Source organism: Ovis aries, chromosome 11 (genome assembly GCF_016772045.2).
Source record: "Ovis aries strain OAR_USU_Benz2616 breed Rambouillet chromosome 11, ARS-UI_Ramb_v3.0, whole genome shotgun sequence".
Lineage (NCBI taxonomy): Eukaryota > Metazoa > Chordata > Mammalia > Artiodactyla > Bovidae > Ovis > Ovis aries.
In genome coordinates this window covers 22723588-22737030 of record NC_056064.1, presented here as the reverse complement: position 1 = coordinate 22737030, position 13443 = coordinate 22723588, and the positions used below count along the sequence as shown (strand labels likewise).

Here is a 13443-nt window from a genome sequence, read left to right as displayed (position 1 = left end):
GTACATAGATGATTAAGACTTGGTGCCCATCCTTCAGAAGCTCACTGGCTAAAAACAGGCTGATGCAAGCCTAGATCCTTCCAGTATAATGTAGCACATTCTGTGATAGCTGTCTACAGCCATGCCATCCAGTATGATAACCACTCACCACGGCTGGCCACAGAGCTCCTGTGATCACCTGTAAATGTAAAATACACATTAGATTTTGAATATTTAGTGTGAAAAATAATGTGAATAATAGCAATAATTTTGACCCTGATTAGTATATTGGATTAAATAAATATACTGTTAAGGTTAACTTATCCTATTTCTTTTTTAATGTAACTGCTAGAAATCTTAAACTACATGTGGTTTTCATTGTGTTTCTGATGGATGGCACTGCTCTGCAGGTTGTCGTGGCAGCAAAGTTGGAATATATGAGTCTAAGTTGTTTTGCAGAATGAATACGAATAAGCTAATCGTAGGGACATGGGGAGGGGACTTTCCTGGTAGTCAGAGTTCCACGACCCCAAGGCAGGGGCCTGGGTTTGATCCCTGGTCAGGGAACTAGACCCCACATGCTGCAATTAAGGGTTTGTATTCCACAGCAAAGAAAAAAGATCCCGCTTGCCACAGTGAAGATGGAAAATCCTATGTGCCACCCCTAAGACCTGGCGAAGTCAAGTAAAAGAATGTGCTCAGTCGTGTCTGACCCTTTGTGACCCCATGGACTGTAGCCCACCAGGCTCTTCTGTCCACGGGACTCTCCAGGCAAGAATACTGGAGTGGGTTGCCATGCCCTCCTCCCGGGGGTTCTTTCACACCCAGAGATGGAATCCAGGTCTGCCTCGTTGCAGGCAGATTCTTTACCATCTGAATACCAGGGAAGCCCCAAATAAAAGAGTAATAAAGAAGAAGCATGGGAAGGTATGACTTATCTTTGTGGACAAGCTAAAGTTGGATCCCTATTTCACAACATACACAAAAATTAACTGCAGGTACATTAGAGATTTAAGTGTTTCTGGAAAACAATTTCTGTTTTTGCAGCACCTTTTTAATGAATTTTTATTTAAATTATTCAACTTATTTTTGAACAGGTGTTTTGTTCATATGTTCAAAACTCAAAACTATCTAAAGAGAATGTCTTCTTTTCCCTCTGATCTCCAGTCACCTGAGTCCACACTCCCTGGAGACAGGTAGTAATAATCTCTTTTGTATGGATCCTTTCAAAGATAATTTTAATGCCTTAAAAAACAAATTTAGGGGCCACAGTTCTTGAGGCAATAGCCTACTGTGGTTCCCCTTTGCCTGGCAAAGAAATAAAGCCACTCATTCCTTCTCTTCCATTAAAAAAAAAAAAAAAAAAAAGCAAGTACAAACAGATATACACAACTGGAAAAAAAATGTAAACATTTTAGAAAAATGTATAGATGGGTTTCTTTGTGGTCTCTGAATAGGAATGCTTGTTTAGACAAGACACCAGAAGAAGCACAAATTGTGAAAGACTGATAAATTTGGCACTAAAATTAAAAACGTGTTCTCGTGAACAGGTACCATAAAACAAAATGAAAAGACAAACCTCACACTAAGAGAAAATGTTTGTAACACAGGTAACTGACAAGATTACTAACAGAGCAATAATTACAAATAGATAAAACAATTCAACAGAAAAACAGGCCCAGGTAATTCACAGATGAAGACTCCTGAGTGTCTAATAAACTTATGAATAGATGTTTTTTTTCACCAGCTAATCAAGGGAATGCAAATTAAAACCATACTTTGATGAGTGTACTTCACACTCTTCAGATGGGCTAAACTGGAGCTTCTGAGAATACCAAGTACTAGTGAGCATGCGGACAGCTAGGATCTCTTGGGCCCTCCTTATGGGAGCATAAATTGATACAACCCCTCTGAAGAACAATCTGGCAACAAACAGCAAAGTTGTGCATAACCATATTTAGCGTGGGCGTTCCCTGGCTCTCCAGAGGCTAAGACTCCATGCTTAGTGACCCCGGGTTCAATCCCTGGTCAGGGAACCAGATCCCACATGTCACAACTAAGAGTTTGTGTTCAACAACTAAAAGACCCGGCATGCCCCAAGACCCGGCACAGCCAAATAAATATTAAAAAAAAAAAGAAGAATTCAATGCAGGGGACACAGGTTCAGTCCCTGGTCAGAGAATTAAGATCCCACATGCTGCAGGGCAACTGAGCCCACATGCCACAACAAAGACCAGGTGCAGCCAAAATTTCGAAAAAAATAATGACTGTATGTGGCAGCCCTGGCAGTGAAAGAAAATGCAAACCCACAACTCATTTATTCCAAGTGTTTGAGCCAAAAAGACTGCATATGTGCACAAGGATGTAGCAAGAGTGTCACGGCAGCACTGAATGGGCCGCCCCGCTCTTGCGTAATCAACGTGCCCCTCTCTGAAGGGCCATCCCGCAGCCGTAAAACAGCCTGTGTTACTTCCCTGTTTGAAGGCACTGCCTTCATTGCTGTCTCCCTTAGAGTTACTGTCCGTTTCTCCATCCTTCCTCCCACCCACACGGGACAGAGCTAGTTACCGTGGCATCGGCACAGTCTTAGCACTTTCCCTCCTCAACCTCCAACCTGCTTCTGTGCCCAGCTCTCCTTTGAAACTGCTGTCAAAGGAGCAGACATCTCTGCCCTTGGCAGCAGGCAGCCAACTCTTCCTCCTTCTTGAAACCCTGACTGCCTACATCCTCCCATTTTTCTCCATCTCACAAGCCCCATCTTTTCCACCTTCCTTGCTGGCTTGATTCTGGGACCCCCTTTCTTCTCTCTTCATCTCCTCTTAGGTGACATCAGCCAGTTCTGTGACTTTCAAAGCATCTGTATGTTCCCAAATACACACTTCCAGCCTCAACTTTGACATAACCACATGGATGCCCAGCAAGTGAGAGGAGCAGATAATTCATCATCCAAACACTTCTAAGATCAAAAATAGGTGCTGTGAATTAAACTGGATCCACAGACATAACTCGAACTGCCTGGGGCACACTGGGACATAAGGCCGCTCTGTATCAATGTAGCATTTCAGTCATGTTCAAAATGGACATCTCCAATCAATCCTAAAGTCTGTCCCTCACTCAGATTCCCATCTCAGTAAAACTCATCTTCTCAAGACAAAAATCCTGGGATTTGAATGATGAACCCTACATCTGCGAGTCTCTCCTTTCCCTCATCTCCACTACAATCTATGCACAAATTCTGTAACATCTATCTGCACAACATACTTGAAGTCTGGTCACCTCCCTGCATTTCCACAGCCAGCACCCTGGGCCAAGCCACCTACGACTTGACTCTTGCCTGCTAACCAGCCTCCCTCCTCCTGCATTTGTCCCTCGATGTCTGCTCACCCGACATCCAAATGAGCCTTCCAGAGCTTACTTCAGACCATGGCGCCCCTCAATTAAATTCTTCCACAGGGAGTAAATAATCGCCATCCCCATGGCACTGATGATGATCAGTGATGATCACTGATGATCTCATAAAACAGGAGGTTAAATGAAAAGAGCCAGGCACCAGGGAGCACGGATTGCATGCTTCTTTTATTTCAAGTTCAAAACCAGGAGAAACTAGTCCATTATCAGGAGTCAGGAGAATGAGTACTGCTTCTTGACCTGCACAGGGGCGCACGGTTCATGAAACAAATTCATTACGCTTTTGTTGTTGTTCCATCGCTATGTCGTGTCCAGCTCATTACGCTTCAGCATACTATGCATGCGTGCATGCTCAGTTGCTAAGTCATGTCTGATTCTTTGTGACCCTATGAACTGTAGCCTGCCCGGCTCCTCTGTCCATGGCATTCTCCAGGCAAGAGTACTGCAGCAGGTTGCCATGCCCTCCTCCAGAGGATCTTCCCGACCCAGGGATCAAACCAGCATCTCCTGTGTCTCCAGCATTGCAGATGGAGTTTTCACCCACTGGGCCACCTGGGAAGCCCTATACTTCAATCCAAAATTTTAACTTGTTTATTGTCTAGACCAGCATCCCTAACCTTTTTGGTACCTGGTAGCGGTTTTGTGAAAGATAGTTTTTCCAGGGACCCAGCGGGATAGGGGGTGATTTGGGGATGTTTCAAGCACATTACATTTCTTGTGCACTTTATTATTATTACAGCAGCTCCACCTCAGATCATCAGGCATTAGATCCCGGAGGTGGGGGACTGCTGGACTAGACCAGTCTACCACCAGATTAAGATTCTGTGGGGGAGGATCTTGTCCGCTTTTGGATCACTGCAACCCTAGAGTGTGGGGTGCTGCTGGGCCCAGCAGAGGCACCTGACAAGTATTCACAGGGCAGAAGATGTAGTCAAGGCAGCCCTGGGTGTGATGGCTAGAGCCAAATGGTGGCTAGAGCCCGAATAGACAGGAGAGAACTGAAGAAAACTCAGGAGTGGGAAAATTAAGCAGGCGGGCTGGCCGATTTATCCCAGGAACTTTCCGACGATCTCTTTACAATTCTCTCTCTCCTCCAGCCCCACGGATCTCCTGCTCATCCCAAACCTTTTGGCAGCTCCCACTCCTCTGCCTGGGATGCTCTTCTTCAGGATGTCCCCCTAGTGCCTGCCCTCACCTCCTTCTAGTCTCTGCTCCAAAGTCACCTCCTCAGGGAGGCCTTCCCTGCTTTACTTCTCAGCAGAGCACTCATCCCCCTCTGACACACCATGTATGTCGCATGTTGGCTTATTTCTCATCTCCCCACCCTGCTGGTTTGTTAGAAGCCAGAGCCTGTCCTAGGGACTTGCTCTTAACCACTGTACAACAGGGCTGCTAGTGGCTGCTTCCACACAGACACCTGCACTCACAGACAAGAGCCCACCCACGTGGACAGCCATGTGGCCCTCAGCCCTGTGCCCAGGTGCCCCCAGTCGCTTTCCCCAAATCCTCAGGCGCTGACAGTCTCCAGCTGGAGCCCGTGCTCCCAGCCGCCTGCTCCCCTCCCTTTCCTGGCTGGCGGGCGCCAGCTCCTGACAGAGGGGGCCGGCGTGTAATTAGAAATTCCTCTAGCTCCCTAATTGCCAGTTCTTCTCCCAAACCAGGAGGCTGGCGCTATTCTGGGCCACCTTTGTTGCCGGTTGCCTGAGGCCCGGAGAGAGGACCAGGCTGAGAGCAGAGCCAGGCTGGCGAGGTCAGAGGGCCTGCGCGCTGGACAAGGGCTGGCACGTGGCCAGAGGCCAGACGTGGCAAGGAAAGGGCTGCTCCCCGGAGCCCAGCTGGTTCTCCGCTTGTCTGCTCGGTAGCCTCATTCCCGCCTTCCCCCAGCACCCTGTGCTCCCACCCATACCCCGAACAATGGCATCAAAGCAGACAGGGCCATTCATTCTTTATTCACGTGGCGTAAAAATCACTACAAAAACTTTACAAAAGAGCCTTCAGGAGCTAACGCCCCCCCTTCCCCACCCTCTCAGCCGCTGAGACGCCGCGCAGAGGGGACAGAGGGGAGAAGGAAGAAGAGGAGTCTTGGCAGTGTTGGCACCTCCGAGGACCAGCGGGGAGACTGGGGTGACAGTGGGCAGGAGGCTGGCGGGCCCTGGGCAGCTCAGGAGGCAGGGGTGCGGGGAGCTCAACCTCCACCCGTGTTGTGCAACCTCAAGGCGGCCGCCCCCTCTCCTCGGCCAGGGTGTCCCCTCCTCCCTGTCCCTCCCTCTCTGGTAAACAAGTGTGGAGGCACACAGCTGCCCTAGGGAATAAACTACCTACCTTCCTGACAAAACGATCTACCGCTGCCCCTCTGTCTGAGCCCCAAACCAGGACACCCTCTGGGCCCCATTGGAAGAAGTAATGTGGGACCGAGGCCCATGGTTCCCTGACACCTGCCCTCCTCCCAGCGCCACCCCACCCCAAACTCCCCAAGAGGAGACAAGAGAACGGCTCCCTTCCTCCCCTCTCCCAGACTGGCCTCCCCAGGCCCCCAGCCCCAATCCCACAAAGCTGTTTTTGGAAAGAGTCACACAAGTTGAGAGGTTGGTCCAAGCAGAGACTCGGGATGCTGGAGGCCACAGCCCCTCACTTGGGGCTGCTAGGCTGAGGGTAATCCTCCTCTGAGGGGGGCCCAAGTTTCAAGTCTGGGTCGAAAGGCTTGTCTCCGCGGGGGCGGCCTTTGTGGTCCTGGAAGGAGTCCCTGCTGGGGGAGTCCTGCTGCTCCTTGCGCTCCGGCTGCGCGCCAGGGTTGGGGTTCCTCACGCTGCCCACGAAGAGGGGCAGGCTGGTGCTGTCGTCAAGGATGAAGAAGAGGAAGGGGCGGTTCACGACGAAGGATGACAGGGACATGCGGGACATGGCCGTGCTGGTTGCCGCGGCCGCCTCCACGCCGGCCTCGCTGAGCTCTAGAGCCGATTGATGCTGCACGCTGGACACCACCAGCCTCTCATCGGAGATCCCACGCAGGTCCGGGGCCTGGAATAACTCCTGCAGGCCTGCCCCGGGGCAGCAGATGGCTGGTCAGAGCTGCCTTCTGCCCCACAGGCTGCCTGGACCTGCCTGGAAGGGTGTCTGGCATCCTGGTCAGGGAACACCTTGAACTCACAGAGAGCTGGTTAACTCCTATTTAACCTTCGTGTATCAGCTTAAAGGCCCCTTCCTCCAGGAAGCCTTCCCTGATTGTCTGCCCCAAAGTCCAGATAGGTGCCTGGTGCATTTTCAGTGTTTTCCCGGGTGAACTGGAGAGAAGCCTTCAATCTTAACACTTATGCTGAATTCTAAGTACTTTATTCCTCACCTGCCCACCCCATAAGACTGAGCTCCTGGGTCATGGTGGGCTTCCCGTGCCTCTTGCAGGGGAGCCAGGGAGGCTCATGTGCCACTCTGGCTCTCCACTCAGGATTCTTTACAGTGCTCAGTCTTGAGCAGAGAAGGCCCTCAATGGCTGAGCCACGCACCCCTCCCCAGGACAGAGGATCCAAAGGTTCTCACCTCCCTAAGCCCCAGAAAAGTCCAGGACACAAGGCTAGCTCTGACTCTGACCTGCCAGCTGGAAACTTCCTTCTCACCCACCCCACCTAGCCTGAGTGGGGGGCTGTCCCATGCCCGGCCTCCTTACCCAGCTGGCTGAGGGTGGCCACCAGGTCCAGTTGGTATTTGAGATGCAGCTTAGGCAGCTGGACCTTGGTGGGCCTCTCCCGCAGCAAGGGCTGGTGCAAAATGTCCCAGGTCAGGTTGGCCAGCACCTGGGACACATTCCACTCAAAGCGGGTGGGCATCAGGACCACGAAGCTCATGTTGTTCTTAAAGGGGAAATGAGCCACCTACAGACAGGGGAAGGAGACACCATGAGGGCCAGAAAGTGCCCAGGCCCAGGTGGGAGCTGGGCCAGCATCCCTTATGAGACAGCCCAGCCTTCACAGGTGTGTCAGGGGAGGGGGACCTCCCTGAGCCTCCACTTCCTCATGGGCAGAGTGACACTACCTACCCACACTGCCAGCTGACAGAAAGAGATACACTGTTAAAAGCTTCTAGCAGAGTGTTTGCACACAGGCGGTGCTCACTCAATAAATGGTGGTTTTCTCTCTCTTCCCCTGCCACCAGCCAGCCCGTGACTCGGAATGAGGAACTCCCAGTGTCCACCTCTCGCTTCCTCCCTGTGTACAGTGGAACAGGTTTCCCTGGTGGAGGGGGATACCCTCTCTACTCCTTTCTCCTCCAACAGTGACTTGCCTGCTGCCCATTTATACTGTGATTTGGGGTAAGATTTCATGCGAATGGGGGTTTCTGCAGCTCAAGAAGGGGTAAAACCATTGGGGTCCACGGGCCCGAGTGGATGTGACTCCTCGGCCTACAGGCAGAGCACCCAGGGGGCAGGACCCCTGCGGTGGGAGGGAGAATGCCAGCATCTGGCTGCCTGGGCTGGCCTGCAGAGGGTGCGAGGAAGAGGAGGGCCAAGGAGGGCAAAAGATGGAGACTAAAGGTTGAAGGAAGGGACTTCCCTAGTGGTCCAGTGGTTAAAACTTCACGCTTCCAGTACAAAGGTTCGGTGCCTGGTTGAGGAACTGAGATTCCACATGCCAAGTAGCACAGACAAAAAATTAAAAAAATTAAAGGGTGAAGGAAGTGTGGGCAGGACACAGCCTGGTGGGGAGGTGAATCAGATGGTGCTCGTGTCAGGGTAAACTGGAGAGAGGCCGGGACACTGTTCCAGGGGGCCCGCCTTGCCCACAGCCCCTCTCAGTCACAGCCTTGTGAAATTAACCAATACCACCATCTCAGTTGACTGGCCCAGGGACCAGTGCTCACTCAGGCCAAGGGGACCATGTTCAGGCTAGAAGCATGGGAGGCTACACCTGAGACACACAGCATAGCGCTCTCTCTAGTCAGAATGCTCCATCAGGAAGCTGACGAAGCCATCCCAATCAGACCCTCCTTTCTAAGGAGCATGTGTGAGAGCTCAAGTCGCCTCTCAAAGGCTTCGGGTTGCTGAGGCCCTGTGCTGCCCCACAACCCACAGGCCCTTGAAATGAATCCCCTTAGCCAAAGGGGCCTCAACAATGTCCCTTCCTCCAAGAAGGCTCTCTGACCACTCTAGCTAAAATACCTCCCCCGACTCTTTGAAATTATCCTGTTGATCTCTGTTTGCTCACGCACTGTGCGTCTTCTCTGGATTTGGTTTTCCTTGTTCTCCACTGAACCGCAGTGCCTGGGACAGAGTCTGCACACAACTAATGCCCAATGAATGGACCGCAAAGAGACTCGCGTCTCAGTCCCGCTGGGTGAGGGCCCAGCGAGACTTTTCAGAACCACCTGCCCCAGTGACAAGACTGCAAGGAAGGTGGGGTGCACTGTTGAGCCCCTGTGGTGGCCCACAGCTGCACAGTTCCTTTCCCACCTCCCAGCACCCAGGCCCGGCCTGAGTAGTCAAGGGTAACCTGGATCTCAGGCTGCTCCAGCAGGAACCAGTGCAGCGGATACGTGAGGGCTTGCATCATGTCCACCGGCACCGTGAACTGCTCATCCAGGTGGAAAGTGTCTCTCTGTGTAAGGTTCGGGTCGAACTTGTTCCTCCAGAAGCCTGCATCCAACAGAGGGCAGGGCCATTTAGACTGGGACCAAGGTAGGGTCTACACCACCAGCTTCTTCCCTGTCCCACCTAGAACCCATTAAAGGGACCAAAGGTGGAGGGTAAGGCACCAGGCAGTAGTGTGCCAGGTGATACCCAGGTGATCTGAGGTGTCTTCTCTGGAGCAATTGCAGAATCTGGGCTTTCATTCCCCCTACCCTGCTTTGCTTCCAGGAAATCCCCCATCACCCCAGGTTTTTTCAGACTTCATTTCCTTCTAGGGAGGACTTCCCTATAGTTCAGACGGTAACGAATCTGACTGCAATGCAGGAGACCTGGGTTCAGTTCCCAGACTGGGACGATCCTCTGAAGACAGTATTCTAGCCTGGAGAACCCCATGGACAGAGGAGCCTGGCGGGCTACAATCCATGCTGTCACAAAGAGTTGGACATGACTAACGCTGCTGTTACTGCTACTCCTAGGGCTGTGCTGTGCTTAGTTGCTCAGTCGTGACCGACTCTTTGCGACTTCATGGACTGTAGCCCGCCAGGCTCCTCTGTCCTTGGGGTTCTCCAGGCAAGAATACTGGAGTGGGTTGCCATGTGCTCCTCTTACAGAACTCTCCATGAAAGCCCCATCCAGTTCCTGGGCCTCCTCCCAGCAACACTGCGACCTATCTCTTACCCTCCCTACCGCCTCCCAGCCTAGCCCTGGGGAGAAGGAGGGACCCTCAGAACAAAGCATGCCTACAGGGCAGGGGTAGGGGCTGCAGGTGGGGACCTGAGAAGGGGAGGAGCTCACCCTGGAAGTGGATGGCATTGAGGAGAAGCAACACTGTGTCATCTGGCAGATCTGAGAGGAAATCCTCTATCTTCCCCTCGGTGGCCTCCTTCACCCATTGGTTGATGTTTGCCAGGTCCTCCCCCTTCCTTCCCGTCAGGCTCATGGGCTTTGCACCAAAGAGCTGTTCTGATTGTTCCAGGAAGTCCTCTTTGATGGGAAATCCTACACAGAAGAGAGCACAGGCTGTTGCCAGGACTTGGGCTCCAGAGCCATCAGCGTTCCGACCAGCTGCCTGAGCCCACGCCCATCTCCCTCACCCTGTCCACCCCAGAGCACTACCTAGCTACCTAGGCAGTGTCTGCCACCACCCACACCTACCTTTCTGCAGGTACATTCTGGCAGCCAACCGGAAAGCCCCAGGCCCCAGGTCCTGGCAGAGGCGGCTGAGCAGGTGGGGGAGGCAGGGCCCTGAGTCTGCGTGCAGCACCTGTTTCAGCCTTTGCAGCGTTTGGTTCTGAGCACCTGAGCGGGGAGAACACAGCAGCAGTGGGCATTCCCACGCCCACGTCTTTTCCTAACCCTCTATTTTTTGTGGGGGGCGGGGGAGTGGGGAGCTGTGCCTTGCAGCATTGCAGGATCTTAGTTCCCAGACCAGGGATTGAACCCATGTTCCCTGCAATGGAAGCGCAGAGTCTTAAGTGCTGGACCACCAGGGAAGTCCTCCTGTGAATATCTACAATGAGCATGCCCACAAGATCACACTATCTCCTCCCACCTCCTGAGGGTCAGGACACCCAAGTTTACTTCCATCTCTGCTGCTGCTAGTCTGGGTGACATTTCATCACCTTCCCTCTCTGGACTCTGTCCCACCGTGAGACCCTCCAGTCCAAAAGAGATGTTGGAACTGCCAGACTCTTGCATAAAAACCACCAGAGGCCCATCTTGGGCCCAATCCCTGAGACTCTGATTCACGGAGACACGAGTCTGTGTTTTTAACAAACTTTCAAGAGACCCTGATGGAGGAAGTGCCCGCTAGTAAGCTCTGGGGAAGGAGGCGAGTTCCTACTGGCCTCCTAGCTCTCCTGGTCTGCACCTGGTCTCCTGGTCTGCTGCCCCAGTACCTAGTGCCAGGTGAGACAGTGCCAGGGCCACACTCAGAGGTGACAGGATGAGGTTGGGCCTGGTTGAGCTTTGGGCCACCAGGGAGAAGAGGTCTGTGGTGAAGGTCATCATGGCCCGGGCCAGCCTGCGTGTCTGCTCCGGGGTTGGGGACGCCTTGCAGTCTCCTGGGGCCTTCTTCGGGGCAATCTGGCCACCTGGCTCCTGCAGGGACAGATGAGGGTGGGGGGAGCATTGGTGTCAAGGGGTCAGCTCTGTTGAAGATCTCTTTCAAAGCCCCTGTACTGGAGACAGCAGGGCCTTGTTCCTGTCCAGACGTGGGTGATGGCGTTCTGGGGGCTAGGTTCCTCCCTCGCGTCCCTCCCATCCTCTCCCTTCAGGCCTCAGCCTCACTGCCACCCTCCCCTCCCCTCCCCATTTCCTTGCCCTTCGGATCTGCCTTCCTCCCGCGGGTCCCGCCCACTCTTCCCCAGCCCCACCTGGTTGTACCTGGTTGCCCAGCTTGAGGAGGGAAAGTGGGGGCAGCTTCTCCTGGGCCTGCCCGCTCATTAGCTGAAGAAAGGAGGAAGCAGATGGAGAGCAGCCCTTCCCACAGCCCCCCACCCAGCACCAGCCACAGGGGAGGCCCTTGGGGACCTTCCTCCCTGTCCTGCCTCTCATTCCCCAGTACCTGCAGACCCAAGGGCTCCATGGCGCTCACAGGAGAGAACTGCTGAGAGAGGGGGGGAGAGGAGAGGGAACCCCTGAAGCCAAGACTTCCCTCAACCCAGCCCCCCACCCCTTTCCCCAAGACCCTCGACCTCTCCCAGAGCTTCCGCCCTGCCCCACCCAGACCTCAGCCCAGGCTCACCGCTGAGCACGGGCTTGGCAGGCAGGAGAGGCTGAGCGCCAGGAGCCCCCAGAGCAGCGCCATGTTCCTGTGCAGGACGGGAAGGCTCTGTTCCTACCTCACCCCTGCACCCGCCGAGGAATCCCACCCACAGGCTCATGGGCACCTGAGCCACCAAGCAGAAGGGACAATGCCAGCTGCAGTACCCACGCCCACAGCGTGTCTCTCTGAGCTGTGAATTGCTCGAACTCTCTCCCGAATTGCTTTCTTCCCCCTTTGTGTTTTCTGGTTTTTTACACTGTATGCCCTGAAAGTGTTTTGGTTCATGGCGGAAAATATTACCCACACAGAAAAAGTCCCCATTTCTCAAGGCCGGGAGTTGTGAGTCAGACCTGGGTTTGAATCCAGGCTTCGCCTCTTGGCAGAGGACCCAGGACGTGTCCCTTAAACTCTCTGGGCTCTGCTTTATCTTTTAAAATGGTGGCAAAAGTCCCTTCCTCCTCCCACATGTATTGTGGAGACCAACCCAAGTCAGTCCTGGTGAGCCCTGACTGCACGGGCCAGCACGCAGCGTTGGCTCTTGTCAGCCTCCCAAGGCCCCTCTTCTGGGAGGCCTGTCCTGAAGCCTGCTCCGTACTGGAATTCCCTCCCCAGAGCTCCGATCCAACCCCCCTTTCTGGCTGGCCTGGTCTTGTCCACAAGGGTGGGCTGGCCTGTGGTCTCAGCAGGGGTGGGGAGCTGGGCCAGACTGGCCTTATTGACCCAACGGCTGAGCCCAATGAATGACTGTGGCCAGAGCCACCTTTGGACTTACGGAAAACACAGGCCTCGGCCCCCGCTCTAGCCCCAGGCTGACTCCGGGAAGCCAGGATGACTGGTGGGGATGGGCAGGTCTTGGTCTGGCCCCGGAGCGGATCTCGAACACACCCCCACCCCGCCCCCATCTCAAGTGTCCTTCTCTCACCCCTAGCCCCCTCCGTGTCCCACACAAGGACCCTTGGCCAGGGCCCCAATCTCCAACCTGGGTTTTTAATCTTCTTGCCAAGAAAAAGACCTCCAGTTTTTCATTTCCCAGAGAGACTCCCCTTGAACGCCCCCACCTTGGCTCCTCATCATCTCAGGAGGCTGGGAAGTCACAAACCTCCTGAATAAATTCAGCCCAGACCCCCTCAGCAAGGTGGACACCTCCAGGCCGAGGCACCCCCCGCCCTTACCTCTGCAGGCTCCTCACTGCTGTACACAACCTCCCTCCGGCCCAGCTTGGTGCTCCCACGCTCTGCCCTGCTCCAGCAAGCCCAGCTGAGCCCTCCCCTCCCACCAGGACCTTTGCTCTCAGCCAACCACTGTTCCAGTTGCCTTCTCTTCTGGTAAATATTGACCTGCACATCCGGTTAAACATTGATACTGGAACCAAAAGCCCCTTTCCCACCAGGGCATCTCATACTGGGACAGCCACCTGGAACCCCGGGAGAGGTGGGTCCCACCTGAGCCTGGAGAAAGGCGATTCAGGAGACAAAAAGGCTGTCTTCAATCAGGGGATTAGATCCAAGAAAGACAGGGGACTTTCAGTGACCCCGTGAAGTGGGGGGTTATCCCCGCTTGTCTGGCTCAGAGAAGCTGTGTGGCCTGGCCAAGGACGCAGAGCTGGGCTGAGTCACATTCAGGTTCCCGCTGCCACGGTCCTCGCCTCTTCCTCAGAACTGCCTCCCCCTCC

The 13443-nt window shown here is 53.9% G+C and overlaps 1 protein-coding gene across 7 annotated transcripts; it reads right to left on the bottom strand.

Annotated features, from left to right (window-relative positions):
* Window positions 1-5315: 5315 nt before the first annotated feature.
* On the bottom strand, window positions 5316-13431 carry SERPINF2 (serpin family F member 2). Of its 7 annotated transcripts, none has more exons than XM_060394803.1 (10): window positions 13214-13431; window positions 11751-11817; window positions 11571-11612; window positions 11390-11452; window positions 10903-11104; window positions 10160-10303; window positions 9800-10003; window positions 8868-9010; window positions 7049-7253; window positions 5316-6425 (listed from the first exon to the last, which is right to left on the bottom strand). In XM_060394803.1, exons 2-10 carry the CDS (start codon window positions 11811-11813, stop codon window positions 6016-6018), a joined length of 1476 nt encoding a protein of 491 aa, XP_060250786.1. In that variant the 5' UTR covers window positions 11814-11817; window positions 13214-13431; the 3' UTR covers window positions 5316-6015. The 7 variants fall into 7 exon arrangements, with proteins under 7 accessions (XP_060250786.1, XP_060250787.1, XP_042111425.1 ...); XM_060394804.1 differs by having other exon boundaries at window positions 11571-11609; XM_042255491.2 differs by lacking the exon at window positions 13214-13431 and adding an exon at window positions 12256-13002.
* Window positions 13432-13443: the final 12 nt, after the last annotated feature.

Bases quoted from the DNA above. Each gene is read 5' to 3' on its own strand.
- SERPINF2 (XM_060394803.1), bottom strand. From the start codon at position 11,813: ATGGCGCTGCTCTGGGGGCTCCTGGCGCTCAGCCTCTCCTGCCTGCCA. The intron at 9,011-9,799 runs GTGAGCTCCTCC...TGTTGGATGCAG, and splicing joins CAATGCCATCCACTTCCAGG to GCTTCTGGAGGAACAAGTTC. The intron at 6,426-7,048 runs GTAAGGAGGCCG...GCCCCGGGGCAG, and splicing joins GGCCACCCTCAGCCAGCTGG to GCCTGCAGGAGTTATTCCAG.